We start from the raw sequence: 20,711 nt of genomic DNA on the forward strand, positions 1-20,711 counted from the left end.
CCAGTGCTGAAATCATTTTTGAAAACCACTACCCTGACAGTTTCATTTTTGTGTGTTACTTAAAGAAAAGTCTCCAAAATAAAATTATGTCATGCAGCTAGAATTACCAAGAGAAGGTCACTTTACTAGAGAGCAGAAATTTAATATTATAATAGTGATCTGTGTTAAATTTTGATTTGGAAAATACTCATTTTGGAGATCTCAGGCAAAACTGATAACATTTAAAGGGGTCAGGAAATGAGCACCTGCTGTTTAATAACTATATTGCTGACACTCAGACTCAATAATGTGACAATCTGAACTGTATATTGCATATTTCAGGAGGGTAACAGGCCTTATTTATCTAATTATTCTTAAGCACACCAAGTTATAAATTTTTTGATAAAAATTGCTCAGGTATCAGAAAGTATATTATATGATTTTTTTAAATAGTAAGGACCTTAAGTACTACCAATCAGCAATAAAAACAACTACCAAAAATGTAACAACCACAGAAAAAAGATAACCATCTTCTTTCTTATATGTATTAATTAGTCAAGACTGGATAGCCAATGAGAAAAACCTAACTCAGTTCATATAAGTGAAACAGGATTTAAGTGAAAAATAGATTGACATTATAATTCAAAGTTCACATGTGTATGTAACTCAGAGCCCAGTGGAATCCTCAGATTCAGACTGTCATCAAGACTTGGTCTCTTCAAATCATTCAGTTCTGCTTTTCTCTGATTTCTGTTTACTTTCAGCCAGGCTCTTTCCTGGCAGCCACAAGATGGCTGCTGGCATTGCCAGATTCACATTCTCACAGCTTTGGAAGCTCAGTGGAAAGACAGACTTTCTTTCCCGATAGTTTAGCAAAGATTTCTGGGTTGATTCTTATTTAACAACTTACATGCTACCACCTGGCCACTTCTGGCTAATCGTAATCACCAAACCTGACTGTCATGCCCATCTATGCACAGGGAGTAGAGTTAGAGAGTAGAGAGGTGTGGATTCTCTTACAAAATGAGGGAGAATAGATACTTGTTAGGCAAAACTTTTTTTTTTTTTAATTTATTTATTTACTTATTTATGGCTGCGTTGGGTCTTCGTTTCTGTGCTAGGGCTTTCTCTAGTTGCGGCGAGTGGGGGCCACTCTTCATCGCAGTGCGCGGGCCTTTCACTGTCGCGGCCTCTCTTGTTGCGGAGCACAGGCTCCAGACGCGCAGGCTCAGTAGTTGTGGCTCACGGGCCTAGTTGCTCCGCGGCATGTGGGATCTTCCCAGACCAGGGCTCGAACCCATGTCCCCTGCATTGGCAGGCAGACTCTCAACCACTGCGCCACCAGGGAAGCCCTAGGCAAAAATTTTAATATCCACTGCATACCTTAAAAACTGTTAACAGGCAAGGAATTATTCCAGTGTCTGTCGTGTAGTCAATAATATATTTTTAAGACTACTTGAAATTCCATAATTGAGTGTATTTAAGCATATTTTAAAATTCAGTGAAAGCATGGGAAAGAATAAAGGTCCTTCCATTCTTTTTTTTTTTTATGTTTACGTTTATTAGTCAAAGATTATTCCTAGTTGAATTGGCATTCATTGATTGCTAAATGATTATAGTAATTTTCCTTCCTAAAGAAGTGTACTACAAAAGGCATATGAATTCAACATAAAAAATTATGTATTGGAGTGACGTATTAAAAGGACGTTAATGACCCTGAAATTAAACCATTATCTTATCCTCATGACCACAGAGTTCCAATCAACTTATCTCACCTGGATAGCATGTATATACAATGTTAGAATATGTTTGGAAAAGTGAGGAAACTTGGGAAGGAGAGAATCAAAGAAAATAATCTGTAAAAGCTAACATAAAAATACCATAACCCCTGGTTCATTGACAGGCAATATTAAATCAAGGTTACCTGGCTTTCTGAAAAGTTGGCAGATTTTTTACAATTTTAAATTAATCTAATCTAATAATAGTTCCTTTGATTTGTTGGTAAATATTATGATTTTGTACCTAGACAAAAAATATAACACATTCACTCTTCATGTAACTTTTTTCAATACTATTTTAGGGGTCTTCAAGTTCTACTTACCCCTGTTCTTGCAAACATCCTTGAGGCAGATCAGGAAAAGTGTTGGGGTTTTGACCAGTTTTTTGCAGAAACAAGTGATATACTTCACCGGATGATAATTCATGTTTTTTCGCTACAACAAATGACAGCTCATAAAGTTTATATTCATAGCTATAATACGTAAGTACCTCTTTATATTTTTTTCCTGTACTGTAATGTCTTGTTATATAATTATTATGTATCTTCATAAATCAGGAGAGGAAATAGAAAAGATGCCCCAGCTTCACCAGAGGTACCCACTTTCTGCTTAGAAAACGTTTGAGTGCTGAGTAAATTCCTTTTCACTTATCTTTGGAGTAAAAGGATTAGTTTTCTAATTTTCTAAAATTTACAGGTAAATTAGCTTTTTCTTACATTGCAAGTTTTACAAGACTATTTTCCTTTCTGTGCTTTCTCTCAGATTACATAATCACATAACTACAAATAGCATTTACTAATAAATGGGCCAGGTTTTATTAAGAATATTGTCCTGTCACTTAAAAAATATTAAAGTGTAAGTCCTAAAGATAGTTAGTGTAGTTACTGTTTGCATATGTGGCATGAAGCCCTTATTGAGTACTAGGGAAATAACCATTTGTTTTATCTTAAAAAAACACATTACACCCGTGTGATAAAAATCTACCCATGTGATAACTACATAACTAAATCACACACATCCTTACATGTGGAACTATGGAAATCTGAATAAGATAGGTGGATTATACCAGTGTCAAGATCCTGATTGTAATATTGTACTATACTTATGCAAGATGTTACCATTGGGGGAAACTGAGTAAAGGGTATATAGTGTCTCTGCATATAATTTCTTTCAACTGCACGTGAATCTACAAAGATCTCAAAAAAAATGTTTTTTAAAATGAAAGGGAAAAAAACATTACATCCTTTCTATATGCCTTAATTGCTGTTTGACAAGTCTCAGCAGTTTTGATGCCTCATAAAACTCAAAAAGAGACTTTCACTGGTAATTTATTAAGGAATAAAAGCAATTAGATGGAGTAATATTTTAGACATTTTTGTCTAATCTGTATCTAACATAATATTATAAACATTAAATATAATGTAAATATAATGAATAAAATAATATTCATATAACATTAGGTTAAAATATATTATTCATCTTTATTTTGGTGCTTAATAGCCTGAATAGATATGTACCATAGTTAGGTGTTGGCCACTATTTCATCTTAAGAGTGGCGTGAACATAAAAAGCCCACGCAAGCCTGAGCCAAAAATCACAGCAGAGGCTTTTTGAAAGTGGCTTTTTTTTTGTTTGGAATCACAACATTGCTGCTGGAACATTTATTTGATTTCATGAATCTGTTTAGGGAGAATCTGCCTTTTTCCCCAAAACATCATTTTGAAAATGCCTGATTTTATTAATTCATTTAACAAACATTACATAGTCATGTTGTAAGTATTGTTCTCATTTCTTTATATATTTAAATCATTAGTCCTCACAACAATCCTGTGTATTGTACATATCCAATATAGGTATCAAACATAAAAATATTTTAGAATTGATTGCTGTATAGGCAGATTATGTGGAATTTTCAATTTAATAGACTTTATAGTATCCGCATCGACAAAGCAGCATTTCTGTGGACTGGTCATGATCTAAAGTATCACTGAGAAATAAATGTTGTGGCCCTCGTTAAAAAAAATTTTTTTACCTCTTTTTTTATCCCAATTATGTTGTCCTTTTGGATTTTTCTCACACAGTGCTACTGTATTCCATGAACTGGTGTATAAACAAACCAAAATTGTTTCTTCAAATCAAGAACTTATATATGAAGGACGACGTTTAGTGCTAGAACCTGGAAGACTGGCACAGCATTTCCCTAAAACTGCTGAGGAAAATCCCATCTTTGTAGTAAGCCGGGAACCTCTGAGTACGATAGGATTGATATATGAAAAAAGTAAGTTGGGATTTTTCTTACTGTTCTTACTAGCCATTTAAAAAAAAAAAAACCCTGAGAATTCCCTGGCGGTACAGTGGGTAGGATTCCACACTCTCACTGCTGAGGGCCCCGGTTCAATCCCTGGTCAGGGAACTAAGATCCCACAAGCCATGCGGCACGGCCAAAAGAAAAAAAACAACAAAACACTATAAAAATGATTGTCATCTTCATAAAGTCGACTGATGATGACATTAATGTAGAACTTTTATAAATATTAAAATTTTGTAAGTTAATTGAGAATAGTAGTAAAATTTAAAACCCTGTATGCAACAAAATATGACGTTAAATATTTTGTTTATAAAATGGTAAAATAGTTTGTCATGTATGTTTTACTGTAGCTCTCTGCTTTTAGTATTTTACTCAAAATAACCTTTTGTATCATAAATCTCAGCAAATATTTATTGTTTCCAGGGTGAATAGGACACTTTTTCAGGCTTTGAAGTTTAAGAAAAATTAGATCTGCATTTTGGAATCTTTTAAATTATTAATTCTAGTGGTGAAAAAAAATTACCTGGATTTTTATATTTCTGTTTAGATCTTAGGATTTGATTTAGATTTAAAGAAAAGCATTGAGCTTGTTATGTTGGAATATATTTAAGAAAAAGAAATGAAACTCCTTAAAATAGTGCAGGAAATTTGTTGAGGAATGAGCATTTTGTTCAAGTGGTTTTCTTTAACCAGGAAAAGAACATTAAAGAGTTTTACCACTAACATTTAATTTAGAGGTAATTTAGAGGTTAATGTTTAATTTGGAGGTTGATGTATGAAGGATGAAATAATTCATAATTTTTTATTTCTGATTTTAATTATGTCATATTTCAGTTTCCCTCCCTAAAGTACATCCACGTTATGATTTAGATGGGGATGCCAGCATGGCTAAGGTTAGTATTTAATTAAATGGCTATATAAACATCTGATTTAAAATTATCTTATCAATAATGGAAGCAATAAGAAGTGTATCTTTATATACACCTATATAATTTAGGAAATTATTCATTTAGATTGTTACCCATGACACATTTTTGTGTTCTTTCTTCTTTGTATCCTTTCTTGAACTCATAGGAAGATTTTCTCCATTGAGACAGTGCATGTTTACCATTATTATGTTAAGGATAAAATATTTATTGCAGTTACATCTGTCCTTAGCTTTTGGAAATTAGTAGCTTACTGTGTTTTTAATGATAAAAACACAAAAGCTTGAAAATTTTTATGTGAAAGTTTTTCTTACCCTGTACCACAGCACCAAATATTGACACTTTGTATTTCTTCATTAGGCAGTAACAGGAGTTGTGTGTTATGCCTGTAGAATTGCCAGTACCTTGCTGCTTTATCAGGAATTAATGCGAAAGGGGATACGATGGTTGATGTAAGTAATGGATTGAAATTTGAAAATTGATCTTCACATAGCCCTCATTAAATAACTGGTAATCATCCCATCATTGATGCTTTACCTCTTCAGACTAGGTAGGGTCATGTGTATGATTTTTATTATAATACATTTGTTTCACACTTAGTTTACAAAACGTTTAGCAGCTGTTTTTTTTTTTTTCATTTGATTCCTACAAAAACCTTATGAGACAGATAGGACAAATAGTATCTGAATTTTAAAATTAAGGAAAAAAAAATTAGAAAAATATAGGATTTCCCTGGTGGTCCAGTGGTTAGTACTTGGCACTTTCACTGCCGTGGCCCCGTGACCCTAAGAAACGTTTTGTGGATGAATATATGATATGTCATCTTTCCATCTGATAGAAGTGGAGAATGAATGGTCTCTTAAGAATAGTGCCTCTAGTTCTATACAACATCATTTGAAGTGTTTCAATTTTATACACACATAATAATGGACTCAACAGTGCCCTTAGGCTTTAATGCTTGTGACAGTTTATGTATACCCACCTCACACCTGTCCTTCCATTCTCGAAAAAACATATGAAGCATTTCATCATTCTTGTTCTTCCGCTGCTGCTTCTAAGAAGAAAAAAGTATAAGGCTCTTTTTTTTTCCCTGTCACCTTTATGTTAAACCCATAAATTTATGCTTATAATTTTTTTTTATGTGTTCACATATCCCGTTTGTAAGCCTATGCTTTTCTCTTTCTCTTAAGAAGCCTTTTTATTTTTACTAAATGGTTTTTGGAAAAACCTAAGTGTTGACTCCATTTATTTTCATAGCATTGTTACTAACAGCTCTTGTTTTCTCTTGCTGCCGCTATCTACTCCAGTCGCTGCTCCATGAAGCTTTTGTTTCTTTTACTTATTAGCTTTTAGTTCAATAAGTCATGAGAAAATAGTTTTTCATGTAGACCACTGTTGGCAAACTTTTTCAGTTAGTAAATATTTTAGACTTTGTGGACTGCAAGTTCTCTGTTTTCATTTTGTTTTTTACAGCCTTTAAAAATGTAAATACCTTTCTTAGCAGAAACAGGCATCAGGCCTTAGTTTGTTGGCCCTTGATATAGATCAGAAGGTCTTCAATTATATTATGTACTATGTCATCCTGCTTAAGTATAAATCAGACAATAGTCTACTATGAGCAGTAAAAATTAATTCTGGTGGTATAAAATGTAATGCTGTTCAGCTTATTTGTGTGATTGTAGATTAGTTTTTATTCCTTAATATAATTTTAATGCCTTAGATTTCTAAACTGTTAACCTGATAAGTGTTAATGGTTTGTGCCCTGGATAGGTATAAAGCGTCACAGAGATGCTTTCAGTAGTAAAAAGTGAATTGGCTTTCATAATGTATCAAGACTGTTAAGAAGTTTGTCTGAACAGAAAGTAGTACAGCAGTGTAATTAGTGAAAGGCAAGAGAAAACAAATAATTCTTCAGATAAACTAATGGGAATATTATTATTTTTTAGAGAATTAGTTAAAGATGATTATAATGAAACTGTTCACAAAAAGACAGAAGTTGTGATCACATTAGATTTCTGCATCAGAAACATTGAAAAGACTGTGAAAGTGTAAGTAGACTACTTCCTTACTAATAGTGGTTAAAATGTCAACGATTTTCCATTTCTGTTTAGTTTGTTTAGTTTGTTTAGTTATCCTTGGCATGATATAGCATGCTCTGCAAGTCTTTCTATTAAGGGACAACCTTAGATTAAGTCATTTCCTCATAAGGGCAAAAATATTCAGTCATTTCAGTAAGAAATGAGTACCATCTCTTTGGTGGCATTTTCTCCTTCCCTTTGAAAAGGAAAAGGAATAGGAATCTGAAATAGAAACATCTCATTTTTTTTACCTTGCAAAGCAGACAACTCTGCATAGGAAAATATAAAACCTGTGATCAAAGGAAGTAGGAAGAGGTATTCTAGAACCCTATTTGGGTAGTATTTTTAGAATTTGGGGATTACTTTTAGTTTACTCTTCCGTAATAATCTTACTCCTGAGAATGCCTTTTGAAACAGAATGATATTTTAAACTGCCCTGTTCCGAGGCTATACTGTTTGTACTGCACAGGAAGTATAATAAGTGCAACTAGTATATACTCTAGACCTCCATTATTTCCGAAATCTAGTATTTCGACTACTATCCTGACATAAGACTGAAATAAAGTTGTCTTTTATAGTTTATCTCTTAATCTGCAAATTTATAAGCAGAAATATATAAAATTCCTTCTTTACAGAGACATCAAGTTTTCTTGGGATCTGTTGCTTATAGGCTTTGCATTCAATATTCTATTCTTAAATGGTTATGATAATAAAAACTCATATAATTTATAAAACATCTTTTAAAATCTATGCTCATTTAAAATTTTATGCTCATTTAATTTTTCTGTACTTGTTTTTCGTACAGATATGAAAAGTTAATGAAGATCAACCTAGAAGCAGCAGAGTTAGGTGAAATTTCAGACATCCACACCAAACTGTTGAGAGTGAGTATTTACAAAATTTTGACAATCGTGGGCTCATAATCTATTCCTTTGCTGGCAAGATTAGATCCGAACTTTCCTAGAAACATGATGTACCTAAAGATCTCCAGAGAAAGAACAGCCTTTTCCCAACTTAAGGAACACAACATGATATTGCAGCCAATTGATTTATTAATAATTTTACTTCTTACCCCCTTAATGTTGGTCCTTCAGGTTGCTTGCTACTTCTCACACTTTTATGTAATGCTGTAAAAAATAACTTTGTCCATAAAATATTTTCCATATTTTAGAAGTATAAGGTAACACATTTTTAACGTTAATGTTAAAAAAGACATAAAGCATGAAAAGCAAGATATGTATTTGACTATCTAAGAATTTAAGGGGCTTCCTTGGTGACAGTGGTTAAGAATCCACCTGCCAATGCAGGGGACAAAGGTTTGAGCCCTGGTCCAAGAAGATCCCACATGCTGTGAAACAACTAAGCCCGTGCACCACAACTACTGAGCCTGTGCTCTAGAGCCCGCCAGCCACAACTGCTGAGCCTGCGTGCCACAGCTACGGAAGCCCGTGCGCCTAGAGCCCGTGCTCCACCACAATGAGAAGTCCACGTACTGCAACGAAGATTAGCCCCCACTCACCGCAACTAGAGAAAGCCCGCGCGCAGCAACAAAGATCCAACGCGGCCAAAAATAAATAAATAAAATAAATTAAAAAAAAAAAATTAAATAAAGAATTTAAGATCTCTATATGTTTTTTGTTTTGTTTTAGTTTTTTCTTTTTTTTTTTCCTTTTTGGCCGCACCATGCGGCTTGTAGGATCTGAGTTCCCCAGCCAGGGATTGAACCTGGGCCCTCGGCAGTGAAAGTGCGGATTCCTAACCACTGGACCACCAGGGAATTCCCAAGATCTCTATATGTTAAAAAAAATAATGTTAAAAAACAAATAGGGCTTCCCTGGTGGAGCAGTGGTTGAGAATCTGCCTGCCAATGCAGGGGACACGGGTTCGAGCCCTGGTCTGGGAAGATCCCACATGCCGCAGAGCAGCTGGGCCCGTGAGCCACAATTGCTGAGCCTGCGCGTCTGGAGCATGTGCTCCGCAACAAGAGAGGCCGTGACGGTGAGAGGCCCGCGCACCGCGATGAAGAGTGGCCCCCGCTTGCCACAACTAGAGAAAGCCCTCGCACAGAAACGAAGACCCAACACAGCCAAAAATAAATAAATAAATAAATTTTAAAAAAGAAACAAAAAAAAAAACCTTGCTTTAAAAAAAAAAATAGATTGAGAAAATTAGATAAAGGGTTTTTTTATATATATGAAAATCATACAAATGCATAAGGAAAACATTAAATCTGCAGTAAATAGAGAACATTTAGAAATGATTTAAAAATGAATAGATCTAAGTGAAACTCTTGGAAAAAAAAGTTCAACCCCAAGAGTAATAGAAAATTGCGTAGTATAACAGTAAGATACCATTTTGTCTTTCAAATTAGCAAGGCTTTAAGAATTACATATAATGCCAGTGCTAACACGGGCACGCTTGTTTGTTGCTAGTAGCAGCATAAACCACCACTTAAAACTTAATTTGAAAAACAATAGTATCAGGACACTTAAAATATTCAAACATATTCATCCTTTAAGTCCAACTTTTATCCTTTCTTCAAAACTTTTACAGATGCTCTCAGTTCTGTGGTAGATAAGTGATAAATTTACTAAGCTTAAAATGAACAGGATCTTAGATGAGGTTTCATTTTTTGTTTTTAAGAGGAGGTACTTTTCTTTTTAGCTCTAAACAAAGAGCACAATTTTGCATATCTACATTTATACTTGGGACTATGCTAATAATTCTCCTCTTTGATTTTCATGAGATAGAGTACTAACCATATTTTGTAGATAAAGAAACAAGCTTAATTGAATGATTAAAAGTATTTTCTATGTTTTTTAAAAAAGAGTATTAGATGTAAGCAATGTTTTATAAAATACATTTTATCTAAGATTTTTAAAAATTATTTTTGTCTGTGTTGGGTCTTCGTTGCTGTGTGCAGGCTTCCTCTAGTTGCGGCAAGCGGGGGCCACTCTTCACTGCAGTGCACGGGCTTCTCATTGCGGTGGCTTCTCTTGTTGCAGAGCCCGGGCTCTAGGTGCGCGGGCTTCAGTAGTTATGGCATGCAGGCTCAGTAGTTATGGCTCATGGGCTCTAGAGCGCAGGCTTGGTAGTTGTGGCGCACGGGCTTAGTTGCTCTGCAGCATGTGGGATCTTCCCAGACCAGGGCATGAACCCGTGTCCCCTGCATTGGCAGGCGGATTCTTCACCACTATGCCACCAGGGAAGCCCTATAAAATATATTAATACTCATGTTTTATTATCATATTGTACTCTTGGTGGAATATAACCTAAAAAACTGTCCTTGCATTTAAAGATAAAAATAATTATTCTGAAAAAAAAAAATAATAATAATTATTCTGACTTTGAACTGAAGTAATCTACAAAAGAAATGTTATTCAAACTTTAGGCTCCATTGGCATTGTGATGATCATTTCTGATTTTTGGTAATCTGGATCTGAACCCATTGGTTTTATTTAGCTTTCCAGTTCTCAGGGAACAATCGAAACCAGTCTTCAGGATATTGAAAGCAAATTATCTCCAGGTGGATTGCTGGCAGATACATGGACCCATCAAGAAGGCACTCATCCAAAAGATAGACAGTAAGTTATAACTGCATTGGCAGTTTCTGCTCTTATTATTAAATGTCCTTTTTCGCATTGACTCAATTAATTTATTTGGATTTTTCTTTCTTAAATAGTGTAGAAAAGCTACAAGTCCTGTTAAATTGCATCACAGAGATTTACTATCAGTTCAAAAAAGACAAAGCAGAACGTAGTAAGTAAAATTTTCCATTTGTTAATCTGAGTCAGCCCTACTAGTTGTAATTCGGTTGAATTAATTTGGTATATTTGTAAGGGTGACTACATAAGTTATTTATTTCAGAGACTTGGTTCTGTCAGGGAAGAGGTTGAAGGTATTAAAAATTATCCTTAAAACCAACGTTTTGAGTATTTCAAATCAGGGATCAGAACTCTGAAACCTCTAGAGGCCACACACGTAACGGAAAGGAATGAGATTGGCCCGTGGAAACTGAAGGGGACTAGAGAGGAGGACCCCACCCCCGTGTGAAGGGGAGAGCCACTACTCAGATTCACCTGATTGTTTTTCCAATGTTCCTAGACCTCAAGAGAAGCTAGAAATAGACTTTATTAGAAATATCCTGATTTTTAAATGTTGGCAGTTAATTTTTTTTTTTAACATTAGCACTGTACAGACCAAATAAAAGCATTTGTGGGCAGTATCTACCCATGGGTCAGAAGTTTGTGACATCTGCTTTAAACTCTTAGCCTTTATGAAGTAATAATCTCAAAATAAAATTGCATGTGATTTTATGATACTACATTTACAAGAGTAATACATATTCTTATTTTTAGGACTAGCTTATAATGAAGAACAAATCCACAAATTTGATAAGTAAGTGTCCAGATTATGTTTAATAATTATTTTTGGTTATGTTTCTTCTTAAAGTTGGAATTAATCATAATAAAAAATACATTTTAATCTTGGCTTTTTAGGATTGTTACTGTATGTGCACATATTTGAGGCCCACTCATCTGGCCCCTGGTTGAGAGGTTACTGAGACGGGAGAATAAGGGGGCAGTCTTCTGCCTCCTGTGCTCTGATTGCAGAAGGACAGATAATGGAGAACATAGGCAAGGGCAGACTTAACCACCTCCTTAACCTTAACCTCATTCGATAAATAGTTTTTGACCATTCTCCACTATCAACCTTCTTTTTCTCCTCTTGCTGCTATAATGTCTGTCTTAGAAACCTTAGGCTTTCTACCGTAAATATTCTAAACCCACAACAGTCATTACAGGAAATAAATTTCATATATTTGAAAATTCTTTAATATTGGAAATAGAAACAGTGACATTGGTTTAAGCCTCTGATTATTTCTAAATTACAGGCAAAAACTGTATTATCATGCAACAAAAGCTATGACCCACTTTACAGATGAATGTGTTAAAAAGTACGAGGCTTTTTTGGATAAGTCAGAAGAATGGATGAGGTAAGTAAGCTTTTTGGGGGGTGATTAGTGGTTGTCTGCACAATATATAATTTAATGTATATTATATATTTTAAGTAAAAATAATATTTCATTAGACTGCTTATTAATTGCTTCTTTTTGGTTTTCAGAAAGATGCTTCATCTTAGGAAACAGTTATTATCCCTAACTAATCAGTGTTTTGATATTGAAGAAGAAGTATCAAAGTATCAAGACTATACTAATGAGGTATAGCTTCAAAATTATCTAGAAAAAAAAGGCTTTTTCCTACTAGGAAAAATTAAAATAAAATTCTTCTAAGTTTATATCTGATAATGTTTGAGAAGAGAGAAATAGGGTATAATATGCCTATATTCAGCTCTGCTTGCCCACTTGTGGTATGTATTTTGAGCCAAGTTTTAAGATGTTTTACAGTGAAAAACATCTGATAGACCATTTTTTAAAATCATCTATATGCAGAGTTTTTCTTAAAGAGTTTTAAGTATTATATCATTGATGGTTTTGAAATTAAAACTTAAAGCTATAAAGGGCTTATTAAAACCTGTAACATTTGATCTAAGATCTGTAGTAAGTATTCTGTCCTGTGATTGATATGGTTTTTTTGTTTGTTTGTTTTTGATGTTCTAGTTACAAGAAACTTTGCCACAGAAAATGTTTGCAGCCTCCAGTGGAATCAAACATACCATGACCCCAATTTATCCATGTTCTAACACATTAGTAGAAATGACTCTTGGGTAAGAAATTTATTATTTGGTAACTGTAGTGTTTCCATTTGTTTTTATTTCATTTTGTGATCTTGCTCTTTTATTTTGAAATGTTGTATATTTGTTATGAATACATTTGCTAATATTATTTAATGACTTAGATCAATCTAGAGAACTAAACATACTATAAATATAACTGTAAAACTTGCATACTTTTTTTGAGCACAGGTACTTTTATCTTTATTTTGAATATAGTATGAAGAAATTAAAGGAAGAAATGGAAGGGGTAGTTAAAGAACTTGCTGAAAATAATCATATTTTAGAAAGGTGAGTAATACAAAGATCATTCTGCCCTGTGATTATATATGCAATTGAGTACATAAACATACATCTATACTTGTATCTGTCTGTCTTCCTGTATCAATAGGTTAAGCAGTGGGAAAGGAATATTAAGTCAGAACCCTTAGGTTTTTTGAATTTCATGGTGCCTTTTAATGTGTTTGGGGTTGTTTTGATAAAGACAAGTCAACTGTGATTGATTCCATTTTATAGAAGCACTGGTTAATAGAATTCTTTGAATCAGTCTGTGAAAACGAAAATCTTTTGCACATTTTTCAAAACATTTTCTCATTAGAACTATCATTTTCAGTTCTGGATTCAGAGTTGCTTAGGAGGTGCCAGCACTCTGATCAGTGCTGTGTAACTCACAGAGCCCTCTGAACCCCTTCTTGCACGTGAGCGCCATCTGTTCATGGAGTTCTTTGAGGAGCTGAGTGTCTGCTTATCTCCAGAATCCTAATAGATCAAGGAGAAAGAGAGTTGGAAAATGTACAGAGCCAATAAAGCCGCTTTGGTGGCTGTTTCCTTGTCCGGGTTCCTCAGAGAAGTTAAGTCCTATTTGGCTCATGAATAGAACCCTTCTCTTTCTAGCCCTTAGGTGCTTCTCCACAGGTCCTCTCACCCGCAAGATATTAATGCAAGGATTTCACATTTATGTGGTGTTTTGTACCCTTGAAGGGCACTTTCAGGCTGCATGGCCTCACTAAGCGTGCATTCCAGCCTTGCATTGCAGGGCACAGCAGATAGTCTTTGTCCATGTTCCACAGGTGTTGACATTCATACCTGAAAAGATGAGCTGGAGCTGGAACCCAGCCTCCTATCTCCCCACTAGCCCTGTTCTCTCAAATAAAAGACCAAACACATTCATAAGGCTTGGAAAGATTAAATGTCAGGAAATCACATGATATTTGACCTACATGCAGAAAGTTATCAGACGCTTCTATAGCATTATCGATTTTTTAAAATGAATTTAATGAATTGGTAAAAAAAAATGTTTAAACAATATATAATTGTAAAAATTGAAATAAAAGACCCCACCTCCCCTTTCTCATACCTCCCCACTCCCACAGAAGTAATCACTATTAATAGTTTGTTGTGCATGTGTGTTTTATAAGAATGGAATCATTCTGTTCATACTGGTTTAGTCTTACTTTTTTCACTTAAGGCTGTGTATCAAGGGTACTTTTTCATATCCATACATATAGCTCTATTTTTCTCATTTTCAACAGCTGCCTGATATCCTAGTGTATGGATCTACCATATCTATTTGGTGCATCCCTATTTGTTGGGCATTTAAGTTGTTTCTGATTTTTCACAATTACAAAACATGCTTCAGTGAACACACTTGTATATATACCTTCATGTGCTTGTGTAAGAATTTTTGAAAGGTTGACTTCTTGATGTTTCTAGATGTGGAGTTGTTGGGTCAAAGGGTATGCACATTTGAATTTTTTTTTATATATAGATTTATTTATTTATTTATTTATGGCTGCATTGGGTCTTTGTTGCTGCGCGTGGGCTTTCTCTAGTTTCAGTGGGTGGGGGCTACTCTTCATTGTGGTGCGCAGCCTTCTTATTGCGGTGGCTTCTCTTTGGAGCACGGGCTCTAGGCACGTGGGCTTCAGTAGTTGTGGCATGCAGGCTCAGTAGTTGTGGTGCACGGACTTAGTTGCTCTGCAGCATGTGGGATCTTCCCAGACTAGGGCTCAAACCCGTGTTCCCTGCATTGGCAGGCGGATTCTTAACCACTGCGGCACCAGGGAAGACCCTGCACATTTGAATTTTGATAGGCGTTGTTAGTTTGTTCTCTAAAAGGCTTGTTACAGTCCTATTGTCAACACTGAATGTTATCAGTTTTTTAGATGTTTGCCAGTTTGTTTAGTAGAAACCAACATCTTGTTTTAATTTGGATATCTTTGGTTAATAGTGATGTCAAACATCTTTTTATATGTTTATTCAGTTTTTTTTCCTATGAATTGCCTATTAGGTTTTAAAGTCTTTTTCCTATTGGTTTTCTATTGGTTTCCTATTGGTTTATAGTATCTACATAGTAATTATCTAACTCTTTATAACTTTTTATAAATTTATGCAACTTATAGTTTCTTCACAACTTTAGCTAAATCCTAAATTTATTCTGAAAGGCTAAAGATTAGCAAGTAGAAAAGACTATTAAAATATGTTTTAACAAAATTTTATATTGAATCACATGTTTTGTGGAATAAAATCCCCACTTCCCAAAGCATGTCCAGTAAGTCTTGTTTTACTTGCAGGCTTGACAATACATGGGTAATCAGACATGGCAGAATCATAACTTAAATATTAAATGACCACTTAAGGATTTGTGCCAGAACTAGTAATAGAAGCCAGGTCTTGTACACTGTCTCCATATGGATATCTATCACTTCAGATTTTTTTGTATCTAAAATCACTTAACATCATCCTTCCCAACTCAGTCTCCCCTGTAATTTCTCATCTTCTTCCCCTTTCTCCTCCTACCATGAACATAAATTATTTTATTTTATTATTTATTTTTTTAATGAATTTATTTTATTTATTTATTTTTGGCTGCATTGGGTCTTCATTGCTGCATGGGCTTTCTCTAGTTGCGGCGAGTGGGGGCTACTCTTCGTTGCGGTGCGCGGGCTTCTCATTGCCGTGGCTTCTCTTGTTGCAGAGCACGGGCTCTAGGCATGCGGGCTCTGTAGTTGTGGCTCGCGGGCTTTAGAGCGCAAGCTCAGTAGTTGTGACGCATGGGCTTAGTTGCTCTGCGGCATGTGGGATCTTCCCAGACCAGGGATCAAACCCCTGCGTTGGCAGACAGATTCTTAACCACTGTGCCACCAGGGAAGTCCCCATAAATTATTTTAGACACTCACTCTTCTTTACTCCCTTTCATCAAGTTTGGTAATCTTCCTTCAAACGTTTCTGTGTTCCCCCTCATCAACCTCATTTAGATCTCCTTTCCCCCCACCTTGTGAGCCATGATAATAATCTACTACCTATTTCCCTAACCAGCTCTTCCCATCTGTCATGGGTTTTACAGCCAAAGTAATATTCCCAAATACTGATCTAATCATACCACTCCTTGGCTCAAAAATTTCTAAATTCCTGTTACCTAAAAAGTCAAGTCTAAATTCATACTTGAATTAAAAGAATATAATAGTCTAGACCCAGCCTAATCACCCAACTTTATTTTCCACTATTCCTCCAAGTAACATTCTGTTTTAGCAAGATTCCATTCCTTACTGTCCCTGACTCCCAACTCCACATCTTTGCTTAGAAATCCCACCCCACCAAAAGAAATTATCCAGCTCTTTCTAACACTTTCTAGATTACATTACTCCCCCATTTTCTCTTAAGAAGTCTTCCCAAGCCACTGTGTTGTATTTTTTCACATATTTATGATAGTGGCACTGTGTTTCAGTAAGAAATAGAGCAAATTATAGTTGGTTAACTCTTTAAAAATAATAGTTTATTCATCTGAAAAGTATTTTATATTCTTCTTTAAAATGTTGGAGGCCAAATAAATGAATCTTTTGAGATTGCCTTTTTTCTTTTGTGTTTTAGGTTTGGCTCTTTAACCATGGATGGTGGCCTTCGCAATGTTGACTGTCTATAGCTTTATAAGAAGTTTGAGGCAAGTTTCAGTTTGCACAAGAAAATAATGTTGGGGCATTAAACGAATGCCTCTGTAGGTGGTCTCTTGTTTCTACATTTCACTATTTGATGTGGTCATGTAAATATGTACAATACTGTAAATACATGAAAATATATAAATTTTTGGCTGCTAAGATGTAATTTTACTTTTTAACATTTATAATTATATGAGGACATTTGACCTCAGTGAGCACTGAGAAGAAAGCCATGACCGATACGTTGAGATACTTACTGATCCTCGACTCTTCTGAGTAAGGCCAGCTAAGTCATATATCTCTGACTGCCTACTGGAAACATTTTTAAGTGGAACCAAAATTGGTGTCCTTACAAATCAGTAAAGGTTGATTGTTAACACGTTTATAAGTGATAGAATGGAGAGGTAGTTTTTGTGAGTGGGGAGCAGAACCGAACCACTGTTTTTTACTAGGATCACAGTTTTTTTGAGAAGGATAAAGTGGCATTATCCCAGTTATCCTTGTATCTGTTTAATTTCAGGTAAATTATTGAGCAAAATTTTTTAAGTGATTTAATTATTAAAAACTGTTCATTTTTATTTTGGCCATAAATGTATAATTGTCATAAAAATTTTAGGATCATTTCAACTGTTTTAAGCTGTATATTTCTTCTTTACTTTAATTCTGCTTACTACTTCATGAAGAAGTATCAATAAATTTCTCAGTTGTAATGTGAAGAGTTTGTATTTTTCTGTGTACAGCAGTTTGAGAAACAAAAGTTATCTTTTGAAAAATAATATGGGTGGTAATGGTAAATTATCCTCAGAAATTACATGAGGGGCAATTTTGTGACTCTTATAAACCCACTGATTCCAAGTTTCGTAGAAGTTCTTTCATAAATTCATAAATGTATGCTATACAAATCCAAAAGGAGCCTTCTCTTTGAAAAATGTACACAGAGTTCTAGACTAAAGGATTGTGCTCAGTGAGAAATTATTTTGCCCAAGAAGGATTTGGTTTTAGTTTTGCTTTCTGACTTCTTAGATGACTGAAGTATGATCATGTACAACCTGTATATCATAAAGAGATCATGTCCTAAGTAGTAAATAAATTTGGCTGTCATGAACATTGGAAAACTGAAAACGGATTAGGATGTTATTTGAAATCTCAAATTGATGCATCATTGTAGTAGGGAATTTTAAGTGTCACATGTATACATTATAAAAATAAATGTATGGGTCAATGACATTACTTTTATAAATACAGTTATCCCCTGTCAAAAACTGTTTAGTCTGAGAGTGTATGGAGCAAGGGGGTATTTAATCCCTTTTAATTTTAATTTTCTATTTGACCATCTAACATCAGTGTCTGATTGTGTAGTTTAAATGTTTTTATCACTGAACACAAGGTAAAATTTTACTTAAATTATGTGATCAGTTAATATATTTGCAAATTTCATTTTTATTTAAGCACCTCTAGAAAAGAACACCAATAAACAAACGCTTGCTGTGGGGATTGTATATGTGTAAGTTATACTGGTAAGAACAGTTCTGTTCCACACTAGTATTAATTAAGACTAACTGTTGTATTCCCCATTACAGCAACATGTAAATCAAGCACTCTTGCTTTCAATATTTTACCCTCAAGAATGCATCCTCATTCAAAACACCTTATGTCAGTAAATACATGGTGACATTGGTCTGCTAACCAAATTTTCAGAGTTACTATGTAAGTGAAATTAGCTTTAAAATAAGTTGCATCTCTAGTTTACTAGCTTTTTTTTTTCAATATTGGGATATATTTCCAAAAGACAGGGATTAAAAATATTATATGTAACAAGTACAAGAGTTAATGGATTTAACTCATTTTTTTTTGATACTGTCTCTTCTTTTTTAATTGATATAAAGTTGATGCAAAATATTATATGTTACAGGTGTACAATATAGTGATTCACAATTTTTAAAGGTTATACTCCATTTACAGTTGTTATAAAATATTGTATATTCCTTGTGTTATACAATATATCCTTGTAGCTTATTTTATACATAGTAGTTTATACCTCTTAATCCCCCACCCCTATCTTGCCCCTCCCTGCTTCCCTTTCCCCACTGGTAACCACTAGTTTGTTCTTTCTGTGAGTCTGTTTCTTTTTTACTGTATTTACTAATTTGTTGTATTTTTTAGATTCCACATAAAAGTGATGTCATACTGTATTTGTCTTTCTCTGTCTGACTTCTTTCAGTTAACATGATACCCTCTAAGTCCATCCACATTGTTGCAAATGGTAAAATTTCGTGTTTTTTTTATGGTCAAGTACTATTCCATTATATATATATACCATATCTTCTTTATCCATTCATCTGTCAGTTGACACTTAGGTTGCTTCTGTATCTTGGCAATTGTAAATAATGCTGGTTTGAGCATTGGGGTGCATGTATCTTTTCAAATTAGTGTTTTCGTTTTTTTTCAGATATATACCCAGGAGTGGGTTGCTGGGTCATATGGTAGTTCTACTTTTAGTTCTGTTTTTAGTTTTCCAAAGTGGCTGCATCAATTTACACTCCCACCAACAGTGTACAAGGGTTCCCTTTTCTCTGCATCCTCACCAACATTTGTTATTTGTGTTCTTTTTGATGTTAGCCATTCTGACAGGTGTGAGGTAGGATTTAACTCTTAATGTAAAAAAGAGATTATAGGTCTAACAGCAGAAGGAATAATCAAAAATGAAATAAGTGAACGTAAATTATGTGAAAAAAAAGGGATATCTTCGAGTAAATAAAAAAGGAATTAGAGGAGAGGTTAGGGAAGAAATGTGGAAAATAATCCCATCACATCTTCTAAATGTCCCATTTTGATTATTTTGGAAATTAATAAATACTGTGTAAGTGGCTTATAGACCTCGTTACACTGTGTCGAAGCAGAGTGTCTCTTTTTAGATGTAAAGATCTTTTCCTCAGGGACTTCCCTGGTGGCGCAGTGCATAAGACTCTACGCTCCCAATGCAGGGGGCCTGGGTTCGATCCCTGGTCAGGAAACTAGATCCCACATGCATGCCACAACTAAGGAGCTGGCAAGCCACAACTAAGGAGCCGGCGAGCCACAACTAAGGAGGCCGCCTGCCACAACTAAGACCTGGTGCAACTAAATAAACAAAAACAAAACAAAAAAGTCTCTATTAAAAAAAAAAGATCTTTTCCTCAAAATATCTCTTTAAAAATATAATACCTGCATCAATAAGTTATCCAAAAAAAAAAAAAGTTATCCAGAACGTGTTTTAGTTTGTTTTTCTGTTATATTTTTAAGCAATGAAGTTTGCTTTTTGTGGTGTTCTGTGCTAAAAGTAAGAGGTTTGTTGTTTGGAATTAAGAAAGGGCCTATCAGTAGGAATAAGCAATCTTGACTGAAATGTCTAAACTTTATTGTCCCTTCAGAATCACAGCCACAACCAGAGCTTTTATCTCTGACTTCAGTCCACTCAGAAGGGCATTTTTCGCATTGTGCTTTGTCTTTGAGGAGGTGCTGCAAAAAATTTATAGTTACCCAAACTTTCAAAACTGAGAAGTGCTGGGACAGACACTGTTGAAAGGAAAACATAAGGAAATCTTAATGCTATTGTTTTGGGCAGCATCCACCAGCCCACATCCTATTTTTAGGAAGATGAAAGTATCAGAAAGTCTTACACTATTGTTTTAGTTGAACTTTCTCCCCACTTGTCACTTACAAGCAGACTCCTAGGCATATTTCTAAGAACTCATGAAAATGGAATAGAAATCAAAAACATCTGACCTGGAAACGGAAACTGGTAATATGATAATATCCTTTTGTGTGTGTGTGTGTGTGTATAAATCAGCTCCAGAAATTTAGTGTGTCATATAAAAAAGCACTGTGCAACTATTACATCAGGCTCTTGTAAGGACTAGTCTCTGAGTAAGTTTATTTCTTTTGACGTAAACAGAATGCACAAAGACCTGTTGTTAGATGTAGTTCCAGGGGTG

General features: G+C 34.7%; 1 protein-coding gene across 4 annotated transcripts in view; it reads left to right on the forward strand.

Moving 5' to 3' along the window:
• Positions 1-20,711, forward strand: part of TBK1 (TANK binding kinase 1) — an 80,829-nt gene that overhangs the window by 23,218 nt on the left and 36,900 nt on the right. For 2 of the 4 annotated variants that reach the window (XM_082351243.1, XM_082351241.1), the window contains exons 8-21: positions 2,060-2,239; positions 3,839-4,035; positions 4,900-4,958; positions 5,352-5,443; positions 6,938-7,039; positions 7,875-7,953; positions 10,532-10,653; positions 10,752-10,828; positions 11,428-11,467; positions 11,964-12,065; positions 12,194-12,290; positions 12,690-12,796; positions 13,022-13,093; positions 16,673-20,613. In XM_082351243.1, the coding sequence (XP_082207369.1) occupies positions 2,060-2,239; positions 3,839-4,035; positions 4,900-4,958; positions 5,352-5,443; positions 6,938-7,039; positions 7,875-7,953; positions 10,532-10,653; positions 10,752-10,828; positions 11,428-11,467; positions 11,964-12,065; positions 12,194-12,290; positions 12,690-12,796; positions 13,022-13,093; positions 16,673-16,724 (1,378 nt within the window). In that variant the 3' untranslated portion in view covers positions 16,725-20,613. Of the gene's footprint in view, positions 1-2,059; positions 2,240-3,838; positions 4,036-4,899; positions 4,959-5,351; positions 5,444-6,937; positions 7,040-7,874; positions 7,954-10,531; positions 10,654-10,751; positions 10,829-11,427; positions 11,468-11,963; positions 12,066-12,193; positions 12,291-12,689; positions 12,797-13,021; positions 13,094-16,672; positions 20,614-20,711 lie in introns of those variants that run through there. The other 2 variants (XM_082351242.1, XM_082351240.1) reach the window with 1 other exon arrangement.

Source organism: Balaenoptera borealis, assembly GCF_965194805.1.
Source record: "Balaenoptera borealis genome assembly, chromosome: 13".
Taxonomy (NCBI): domain Eukaryota; kingdom Metazoa; phylum Chordata; class Mammalia; order Artiodactyla; family Balaenopteridae; genus Balaenoptera; species Balaenoptera borealis.